This window comes from Platichthys flesus, chromosome 16 (genome assembly GCF_949316205.1).
Source record: "Platichthys flesus chromosome 16, fPlaFle2.1, whole genome shotgun sequence".
NCBI classification, from domain to species: domain Eukaryota; kingdom Metazoa; phylum Chordata; class Actinopteri; order Pleuronectiformes; family Pleuronectidae; genus Platichthys; species Platichthys flesus.
Window position 1 is genome coordinate 15,837,608 of NC_084960.1, and position 11,737 is coordinate 15,849,344.

General features: G+C 41.8%; 1 protein-coding gene across 1 annotated transcript; it reads left to right on the plus strand.

Annotated features, from left to right (window-relative positions):
* Positions 1–588: 588 nt before the first annotated feature.
* On the plus strand, positions 589–9,940 carry ppp1caa (protein phosphatase 1, catalytic subunit, alpha isozyme a). The gene is made up of 8 exons (XM_062407586.1): positions 589–738; positions 977–1,087; positions 5,322–5,453; positions 5,683–5,913; positions 6,011–6,115; positions 6,207–6,430; positions 7,012–7,146; positions 7,455–9,940. The coding sequence occupies exons 2-8, from the start codon at positions 1,033–1,035 to the stop codon at positions 7,569–7,571; spliced, it is 999 nt and encodes a 332-aa protein (XP_062263570.1). The 5' UTR covers positions 589–738; positions 977–1,032; the 3' UTR covers positions 7,572–9,940.
* The last annotated feature ends 1,797 nt before the right edge of the window (positions 9,941–11,737 follow it).

The window sequence follows — 11,737 nt, forward strand, 5'->3', positions numbered from 1 at the left end:
AGGATTAATTAGTCTCACCTATTTATCCTATCTTAAATTATCTTGTTTCTTGCTCATTTAGTCTATCTGTAAATCAAAGGGTTGGAATTGTGGACTTTACGCTTATAAGTGGCTTTTACTAGTTTGTGTTTTGTTCTTATCTTCTTTCAATATATTGTTATTTTTATTGGTTGTTGCTATTTTTTCTTTTTTTTGTTTTCCCTTTTTCTATTGTTATTTTATTGTACAGCACTTTGGTCCACTCTGGTAGTTTTAAAATGTGCTTTATAAATAAACTTGAGAGGATTATATTCAGGGTATTCAACTCGATTCACTATTTAAATTCTTGATTGGAATCGACCATTTAAATCAACTTTAAATGTTTATTGAAACAACTTAGTAGTGTTGTTTTAGGCTCTATGTTGCAATTCCTACTGTAAACACACGATAGCGCGCTTCCGGCTCTGACTGAAACACCGTGATGACGTTGTAAACGGCTGGGGGCGCGGTCTGAGACGGACCCACCGTGCGTCCAATCAGATGCGAGAATCCTGGCTGTAAAGTCTGGGACCGACCAATCAGGTTGTGAGAAACGTAGGGGCAGCTGGGTTTGATTCGGCCTCCTCTGGCACCGTTGACATTTCGGAGAGAAACGATCCTCCTCTGAAGTTCCTGGGGGGAGAGCTAAGGGATCCGGGCGAACCGCGGGAGAGGGGCCAGGATTTACTCATCATTCACCCAGAGGGCCGGTGACACAAGGTTTGGAGGATTTCATCTCATCCTTAGTCGTGCTCTAGCGCTAGTTACTTGGCTACTTGCTACCTAGCTAGCTGGGCTAGCGCAGGCTCGCATGAGCTCATTGATTGTTCCAGGCCGCCTCCATTGCTCAGTTCGCTCTGCGAGACACCCGCCAGCTCACCGACCAGAGGCAACACGTATTCTATCAGCAGCTCTCTTACGAGTCCGTGTGTGTTTCTCTCTGTTCTTCAAACCCAAGGTGCCGCGCGGAAAACCAAGGTCTCCACCGCCCGAGAACGTCAGAAAATAAAGAAAATGGCGGAGCCGGACAAATTGAACATCGACTCTATAATTCAGCGTCTCTTGGAAGGTGAGGAAGACCGAACCCACTGTGCGGCTCTGTTCGCCACTTAGACAGCGTGTGATATCTGTTCCGGTGAAATGTGTGTTTTATTGCCCAGGTAAGTGGGTCGAAGTGGAAGGCGGCCAGGGTGTGGATGAAAGGTTGAAGTGAAACCAAATCCTGTCTTTCAACATTTACTTTTTTTTTAAAATCAGAGTCGTTACATTCAGTTTTCAACTGAAATGCATGCATAGGTTCGTACAGCCATTCGAGGGAAGTAGATGACGCTACATCACCTTTGATGCCCAATCTCATACATTACTAGCTTTTAATTTTTTAATAAATCAGCAGACTTTTCTTGTGTTTCAGCTCAGAAGTCCCAACTCTGAAAATCTCTTAACAATGAGGGGTTATATTTATTTAGCTTTTAAATGTTGACTTTCATTGGTACTTGTTTCCTGGAAGAACAGTCTTGATGGGTACTTCTTCTGCCCTTCCCCATGAGGGCTTCTCAGTTACTTGGGTACACTGCCCTGTGTTGTGCTCACTGTTCCAGTTGCATTGTGTTAGGATCTGATTACAGTTTCACAGCCACAACCTTCCCCCAGAGTGACTTAAAGAGGTGTACTAACGACGGTGCTTTGAGTGGCACATGGTAGCTATTCTACCGTGTGAATCTTTTTGTCAGCTTTATCTGCAGTTTTAAACAGAACCTGAATGACTAATATAATATCTTGTTGCAGTAAAGCAGCGTCATATGGTCCCATGGTGGGAAAGCTTTAAATGTGTACTGTAGAGCTGTTGTTAAACACGTGGATAAGTCAAGGTGCAAGCAAATGCTGTGGCATGATTTTGACGTACAAACGTTTCACGGCAGATACACACTGATTGTGAGCTGGTGGCCCTGCAAGTTCAACACAAACATTCCTTCCTGAATAGAGGGTTTAAATGTCCAACTGTGTACTGTCTGTGGAGACAGATTTGTTATGGTCGGGGGTTTTGTCTGTATGAGGGAAACTAGGGCTGTTTTATCTTCACAGCCACATGATTGTGTAACAGGAGCCTGCAGGACAATAAACAGAAGCATGAATCTCTTCAGACTCACTGTACAGTTCATCTTAAGAGCACTGGAAATACGTGTGTGACCTCTGGAGTTGTCCTTGCATGTGGAACTGTTGCAAAGAAACATCTTTTGCGTGACTTTCACAGGAGCAGCATTGTATATGTTGGCTACGGTTCTAAATTGCACATTTCGTCCCAGTATCAGAATCTGTTTTGGTCAGTAACTAAGGAGCGTAGGGTACAGAGAATTGTCCCAGACATAACTCTCATAATAAATGTGACCATAGCCCCCTGTTTCTTTACCATCTTAAGTATAGACTGCGTGCGACTGGCCTAGGCTAAGCTGGTGGAGGTGATTGGGATTATTGACAAATATGCATATGTACTCATGGGGCCTACATGGAGTTTGACTTTGACTGTGGACCAGACTGGAGTGTTTTGTACATGGGTTGTTATGGCCAGGTTTGTGATAAGGTTGTCGGCCAAACACAGACGAAGACAAACAACCCTGATAATGGCAGTATTTATATCCTCTTATGTAACTCACTTGACCTTTTTCAGCATTAGCAGTTTTATTACTGAGAATAACCACTCACCAGTTAATGTTACTCTTTCGTTGATCCACTCTAAGACTACAGCAGACTTAAGAATAGCCGGCCCACTGCAGGTGCCACGTTAAGAGATTTGAAAATTATCCCACAGCAACTTGATTTCCTATGCGGACACCAAGGTAACCCCCTTGCTAGCTCACTGTGTTTCGAGACCAAACCATTTAAATGTGTTTGGATATTAAGCAGTTTCAATTGGATTACTTACATACAGCTAGAGTTAACTGTAAGGAGTGAGAGTTTTTAATAGCATGTCTGAAGAACATGGCATAACATACGCCCGAGCTGAACGCCCAACACTGAATCGGGAGTACTGGACCAAACCAACTGTTGATCACAGCACCCCGGCAACAGGGACAGCTTTTCTGCCGTGCTGGTCCAGCTCTTTGTTTTCTGTCCCCTGATCAGCGCAATGGAAAGCCTTTTGTCTGTACCCCGCATGATAAGCTCACTGTTGCCCACTGGCTATGTGGCTAACTTTGGAGTAAGCTCTGTCAGGGCTTAGCCCTCTGTAATCCAGGTTAAAGTGACATGCAGCACTGCAGTATTTATTCCTACTTTTCACTTTTTAGGACCTTGCTTTTTCGTGTCATGCCATGATAAGCCAGTTTTCCTCACCCATTTGTCTATTTCTCCTCTCACCCTCTCTCCCAAGTGCCTTGCAAGCACCATTAAGACAGATGCATTTGCCATTTAAACACCAGATACACGGGACGGGAAAATGGCTGCTGTGTCAGTCTGAAACTAGCAAACACATTTATGACCTTTAGGGTGATAGTCATGATGATCAGGTACTGTCTGTAACACAAGAAGTAATCTGTAACTTCCTCTAATCATGGCTTAAAAACACAGTCTGTGCCTCTGTTTACGAAAACATTTTCTTAGTCAGAAATTATCTATACTATTATCTCTTGAGTCCAGAGTTTTCACATATGATTCACTCCTCCCGTGTCTTTTTTATAAGGGGCTGTCATTAATGGCATACCTAACGTGATCAATGAAGTCACAGTAAAATCCATGTCATGCAAAATTTATGTTTGTCTTTGAATGCTCTGCTCTGGTACATCCAATAAAATGTTATTTACTCACTTGGAAACATGGGACTTTACGATATGGCCAAAAATTATACATTGATAGTTTTTCTTTTTTTTGCCAAGCTGAATTGCCCACTTGAAAGACGAGTTGAATAATGCAACAGAAAATGAAAACCCACTCTGATGGTGTTATTTTCCTCAATATAAGCAAGCATACTTGGGTTTGTGTCATTTAAGGTATACTGTATGCCTTGGAAATTTCATTGTTCGTTTGAATGCTACATTTTGTCACTTTCTTGAGTATACACCGAGATTTCACAAAATGTTTGGTCATGAAAATTTGTTTTAAAGTTATTGAAAAGTCATGGAAATCCATTGGTCAAAATGTGTATGACCCTGTTTACTATTCAGTAGGACTGGTGAAGTGGGACGGAGACTCCTTACTCTTGCAGTTTGTGTCGGGAGGTGCCTTGCTGTCATGTCAGTATGGATTGATTCTGTCGATGTTACAAACAACCCCAAATCCAAACTCGATCAGGATCAGTTTGCACAAGGCCACAGTGCACACACTTCACACACAGCATCACGGTCCGTCACAAAGGGCAACTACTTGTATCTGAATTTTGAGCACCAAATACCAGCTTCACGTATTAACGATTGATTGATATGGTAAATGGTCTCTATCACTTTACTAGACATTAGAACAGCTTACATCAAGCACAGTTTTCCATTCACACACACATTCATACAGTGCATCTATGTGCAGCACTTTGATCTATGATTTAGAGGATGGCCGCCATGATCCCTGAGCCCTGAGCCCATTTTATTTCTACCTTCTAAGAAAGATATCTGTCAGGAAATTATCGATGTTCAAAACCTGACCATTTGTTTGACTCTATTCAGTTTGTGTTCTAAGTGTAAACAGGGAGAGACTTGATAGACCAGCTCAGTTCTGCAGATTGTATCAGTGGACGTCTCTGGATGAGAGCAACAGAAAGTGTTATAACAGCCTGTGGTTTGTTATTTCAGTGTTGCTCAGTAGGCTATATCACAAGCGCCCTAATTATATGTGTGCATTGTCTTTGCTGCAGCTACATTAGCCAGAAGGGGGAAGTGGGTTTCACATCTTAGCTTCAAATTGAACTGCCACTTCGGCAGAACCTTTTGCAGCTTTCATCTAACTAGTTTCCACTGATTATGTTTTTTTTCCGGTGTTGAATCTGTTCGCATACGACACAAGCGCATCTTGTTGTGTTGTGGTCTGATGAACAGTAAAAGGTGAATCTAGTGTATGGTTTCCAAATTTACAGACAGCAGTTATACCTCTGAATGATATGGTTACCTGCTCAAGTGGCTGTTGGAGTCAACGGCTCACGGAATTCACTAGCATGTGGCTGGTGGGAGGTGTTAACTTTCCAGTCTGGTGGCAGGGCTCAAAGTCCCAGTTTCAGATTTCATTGCAATTCTTTATATGAGTCTCTTACAGCTCTGACCACCGCTGTGTCTTTGTTGTGTTATTGTGTCTCCAATAAAACACCTGTCTCCTTTTCTTTTCAGTCAAGGGCTCTCGGCCAGGGAAGAATGTTCAACTGTCAGAAACAGAGATCCGTGGCCTTTGCCTCAAATCCCGTGAAATCTTCCTGAGTCAGCCAATCCTGCTTGAACTAGAGGCTCCCCTCAAAATCTGTGGTGAGTAATGCTGGGTTAGTTTCTGTTAAGCTTTAAGTCTGAAATATCAAGTTTAACAGGCTGGTAGGATGGTCATCATGTGAGGTTTTATTTACGATCTGCCTGGCCGTTTCATTGTCTGTTATGACCACTTGTATCACTTGTTAAGTGTCGACTCTGCATGTGAAACCAACTACACCCATCAGCAAACTACGGCGTTTTAATGACTCTTCTCTGCTGCCCCCTGCAGGTGATGTCCATGGTCAGTACTATGATCTGCTCCGACTCTTTGAATATGGAGGCTTCCCCCCAGAAAGCAACTACTTGTTTCTGGGTGACTATGTAGACAGAGGGAAGCAATCACTGGAGACTATATGCCTGCTTCTAGCGTACAAGATTAAATATCCAGAGAACTTTTTCCTGCTGCGCGGCAATCATGAATGCGCTTCTATAAATCGAATCTACGGCTTCTACGATGAGTGTAAGTGCACAGAGCTTGTTGATAGAATAAACCATATAACTCAAATCTAAACTGTTAAACCTTACTAACTTATTTTTTTCTCCTGTTTTGTTAAAAGGTAAGCGACGGTATAACATTAAGCTGTGGAAGACCTTCACAGATTGCTTCAACTGTTTACCTGTGGCTGCCATTGTAGATGAGAAAATCTTCTGCTGTCATGGAGGTGGGTCTTGTCAATAGAAGATGCATTGAAGCCCACATTAGCTAATGAGAACCAGACTAAGTGTTTTGTTTCGTGCATGTCCTTGTTTCAGGTCTCTCTCCTGATCTCCAGTCGATGGAGCAGATCCGAAGAGTAATGCGACCCACAGACGTGCCCGACCAGGGTCTTCTGTGTGACCTGCTGTGGGCCGATCCAGACAAAGATGTGCTGGGCTGGGGGGAAAACGACCGCGGGGTCTCCTTCACGTTTGGGGCAGATGTGGTGGCCAAATTTTTGCACAAACACGACATGGACCTAATATGCAGGGCACATCAGGTAATGTTTAAGATTTACTCTGTAGAGATTAAAGCATTAGTAAGGAATAAAGATACACTAAAAATAAATTGTTTTCCCATAGACATCGTCAGAGTTCATACAACTGTATTTTGAGAGATGTTTCTTATATTATGAAATTTCCTCATTTACAAACATGAAGAGGGGGGGAATGTTATAAGGTGCTTATTCATAATAATTCAGTCTAGTACAACAACATTAATAAACACAGTTTAACGAGGATGTCCCTCAGACTGCATAGCCCATGGCCCAACAGTTCCTTTATGACACTGAATTTAAATTGACCAACATGTGCAAACTCAAAAAGTCCCCTTAACATTCCTGATAGTTTTCATCAAGATCCAAGAATTTTTTCAGAGAAATCAACAAGTGTTAAACGTCATGTCTCACAATGTTAGAAAAGGGGGAAATCCTGGATCTTCCTCCTGATTCAGAGCCACAACAAAATATAATGGGTTCATCCTCCTCCATTAACTACTGAACTATTTTTCTTTTTTTTTAATGGTTCTGCTTCTTATTCATTACACTGTGTGTAGTATTGACTTTTTCATCTCCATCCCAAGGTCGTGGAAGACGGTTATGAGTTTTTCGCGAAGAGGCAGCTCGTCACCTTATTCTCGGCTCCCAACTACTGTGGAGAGTTTGACAACGCTGGTGCCATGATGAGTGTGGATGAAACGCTCATGTGCTCCTTCCAGGTGTGTGTGTGTGTGTAGACTGGGACGTAACTGTATTGTTGCATGAACATATCTCTGTTTCTGTGTGGATTGCGAACAGGCTGAGAAAACAAATGTCCTTGGGGCAATTAAAGGGTTATCTTATCTTCAAATGGAGCGTGTGCTAATACTTCTCATTGTGTAATGAACCTAATTTGCTTGCTGTGTTTCCCTTTTTAACACGTTATCTGTTTCACTTTATCACCTATCTTGTCTACCTTTATTGTACAACATAGATACAGAAATACTGGCGTATCTCTACTAAAAGTTAATTCTTTTCTCTTTCACAGATTCTGAAACCAGCAGATAAGAAATTGTATCCTTATGGCGGAGGGGGAGGAATGGGATCTGGGAGACCGGTCACTCCGCCGCGAAATTCAGCCAAGGCCGCCAAGGCCAAGAAATAACACCCACTGGGTTCACCTCCAACAACCTGCCAACCCCTGTCGGCCCAATGGTCTTTTTTTCCCCCTCTACCTCCCTAACTTGTTTCTCCCTCGTCACCAAACAGCAACAAAAGCAAACAAGTGTCCAGGGTTCAATCATATTCCTTCTCTCTAAAACTATTTTTAACAGTTTGTTTGGCTGTCTGCGTGTTATTCCTTATGTGCAAATGTGTATAAAAAGTGTGACTGATACAGAAGTAATTTCTATATTCTGTATATGCGTTATTATAATTTTTTTTTTCCTTCAGTAGGCTGCCCTCTGTTGTTTCCTGTCATTTTGTAGAGGTTGGTTGGAGCCTATCTATGATGTAAATTCAAACCTGGGTGCAGGGGGAGAGGAAGGGGCACTAGAAATGAGCCTTGGCTGTTTATGTTAGGGCCCTGCACTGTTTAATGCTAAACACAAGCTTTTGTACATCCTGTTTCCGAGGTCTGTGTGTGTCTATGTGATGGGGTTGGGCAGGGAGGGCACATGGGCGGTCACGTTCAGTGGGAGGGGTCAAACAGATACGGCACATACAACACACTGGGTGCACCGGGGGAAATATGTGCAAGTGAATCCATGAGACATGTTTTTTTTTTTTTTTTTCTTTTAGAAAACTGATTTAAGAATAGTCATGGATGTGAAATGGTTTTGCTTCTGTTGTAGATATATGAAACCAACTTGGTTTAATTCTTTTTCTTCTTCTTCTTCTTTGGTTTTTAGTTCACTGAAAGTTAAGATGAATAAAAACAACCATTTATTTTAATTATGCCACCACGCTGATCACTTTGTGTTCGCCATTGCTTCGAAGGTCGAATGTGTCATTGTTGGCCCCAGTTTGCCTGCAGTTGAAACAAAAGGGCAATTCACGTGTTTAGAAACCTGAGGAAGATACAGAAGCTCCGTCACTGAGCTGCTGTTGCTGCTAATTGCCTCGTAAATACCATGTGAAACCTGACAGCTCTCAGTTAATTGGTATTTATTCTGCTCTGATCTTAAACATAGTGCTGTATGCTCCTGGGGAGAAAATGGCTTAAAGCTTCTTCATACATTCAGTTATGATCAGGAGTTTTCAAAAGGAGATGAGCTGGTGGATCATTTTCAGTCAAGTCCTCTTCATTTGAATCCAGGCAAAAAAATGCGCCTGTTTAACCATGAAGCCAAAGCAAACCATGCATTGATTGATACAACAAAGGGAAGACCGTGGTAGACACAGCCCTTTAAATCTGATGCAGAATCTGAGCACAAAATATTACTGAAGACCAACATGATGATTTAACAAAAAACATCATGTGCAGCAAATCCCCCTCTGAATGTATCTCAAAGTTTTGGCTTCAGTGCCAGATGATTCCCAGACAAAAAGCGTCTGCTGCTCAGCAATTACATAAGAGAGATGTTGCTCTGTAAAATCCTCACTTTTCACAGCACCGCTCTCTTTCGGCAGCTCACACGCAAACAGATCAGTTACACTCAGAGACAACCGAACCCTCAGACATCAGCTTCCTTGTTGCAATGCGGATTCGAGAAAATCTTTTTATGTAAGTTAATATAAGCTATTTCTCTCCATCGCTTCATGGCACGTTCTCCATTTTGCACCCCCCTTTAACTTCAGCTGGTGTACAGGGTTTCCCCAGTGAAAGCAGTCCATGGGTCAGCACAGGCTGTGGCAACTGGTGGGAAAAAAAAACGTGTTTCAGGGTCTCTCACTGCTCAAAACCCCAAAACACCCCCCCTCCTCCTCCCATCATTGCATAATTGCTGTGTCTTGTTTTACTTGCCTGCTGTCTGTCCTCACTCTTCAGCCCTCTGTCCAAGTGTAAACACAGACTCACAGCTCTGCAGATTGCTAAACCAGTAAATGTTGGACAGGCTGAGAGTAGTGCACACTTGAGCCAGGGGTTTTGAAGATGCTCCGGCTTCACCTTCATTTTCCGTGCCAGACATTTTCACCTCAGTACCTCAGAAACTAAATTTTTTTGTTTTCTCTTCTTAATGAAACTATTGTAAGTAATGTAATTAATTTACAAAGTAAGGAATCCTGCTGTGCTTTCTAACACATAGTTAACACTCAATGCTGCGTCGGTTGTTGTGTCGGGTGGGGCAGGTGAAGACAACATTATTGGAAATCGTAATCAATTTGCCTCCAGTTAGATCAACTCAGGAAGTGATATTGACATGAGAATGAAGTTCAGTGGTGAGAGTTCACTAAAGTATGAAAACGACATGCTTAAAACACCAGTATCACAGATTGTGTACAAGTCAGATGATTGCAGATTTGAAAATGAATGAAAAATGAATTAAAATGAGCGGAGCCCAGTCTTCACACGCTGGCTAACCTTCACAGTGATCTGTTGCTTTGATGCTTTTTTCTTTTATTAAGTTGTAACCGATGCAGACCCACCTTTCTTGGATAAAGTTCCATATCACCTATGATGTTTAAGAAAATGTACAGAAATGTCGGGTATTAAAGTCTGGTAGCATAAGTCGATGTTAATATAAGGCCTGAGCATTATGATGTTGTGGAGATGATCTGCCATCACTAATTAAAAAAATAATGAAGTGACTCATCCAGGAGTTAATATAGTGCTATAAAAGATGGAACGTCTCTTGTCATCCGAATATAAGGTCCAATAAAGGCCACTTCCATTCCCTTTCCCACAGCTGTATAACCTCTGCTTTATTATTTTTTAATTCTATATTTACTGTTATTACCAATAATCTGCTCTTTAATCGCCCTTTTCATATTTTTACAGACAAATTTAAATGCTAGACACTGCAAAGCTTATAGTGTAGGGTTTTTTTAATCAATCAGGGATGTTTTGCACCAGGCACTGTCACTGGTTAGACAATATGAAATAGATTAATACAACTAACAGAAAAAACGGAAACAGCAGATATTAACTGTATTTTTTATTTGATTTCAGATCAATCACAAATTGTCTCTGTTACATGGTAGAAATAAAAACATAGAATTTGTATATCTGTGTCTGCTTTTCCTTTTCAAATTCAATCTAACATTACCCTTTCACCAGAAGAAGTGAAAGAAGCCACCGCATGCTGGGTGGTATTTGTACCGTGTCACTGGGAGTGTCGTTTCCTCACGTCTTTTTTTTGCCTCAGGGCAGACAACTTCACCCATCTGGTTTTGCAGAGGCCGCCTCTACTGTCTGATAAACATCTTATTATTTGTCACATGCACATAGATTCAAGGTAAAAACCTTCAGTGAAATATGGGGGGGAGTGCTCCATATCTGTGCATACTTACCAGGGGATCAACAATAAACCTTAACCAAATGAATTAAGGATCAATAGAGGTAGGGTAATTACATATCTGCTATACAATTTTATTTAAAGTTATTTCCAAAAGCAGTCATCTCAGGGAAATCGTTACAAAAAGGGACAAAGACAGCAGTGAGTGCAGATATTGCAAGTGTGTTAAGAAGTAAGGAGTTGCATAGTGCATGTTTGTATATCTACCGATGTATTTCTCAGATGTGTCCTGCTGAGACAGCACAAAAATAAAAAATAATCTGTCAGTTGAACATGCCCAGCGTAAACCGGTCGGGTAAAGAGTAAAAATAGCAGGGAAGACAGTTTGTCTCCATTCATGTTCCCAGCGTCTTCCTTCCCCTGATTTAAAAGTGAGGCTGGAAGTCTGTCCTTGCACTCTTTATCTTTTCCCTTTTGCTTATCTCTAATGGTCACTCGATGTGGGGAGAAAAATTCAAAGCATGCTGTGAGAAAGTCTCTGAGGCAATGAGCCTAGAACAGCTGCATGTTTGATAGTGACTCTAAACTGGGCATCGGTTTATTGCGTTCACATGAAATGCAGCCAGATCGAAATGTTCATTGTTTTATGCAGCCCAAGTTTCTGATCTGACATCTGTAACATTTGCATCAGGTGGCTGAGCGTTGTCAGTGATGTCTCGCTGCAGATTTATCACAACTTGGCCTGACATATGTCCTCCAATGTAAAGTCACCACACATCGTAAATCCTCCTGATGATTTATGAATCAGACTCATGTGAGAGCTTTCATCAGACGGCAACAATAGATCCCATGCATCCCCACACCAATCACCAAAAAGAGAAGAAAAAAATAAAAGGCTGTACATGAGCCGGGAGTGTGAACAAGTTCAAAGACA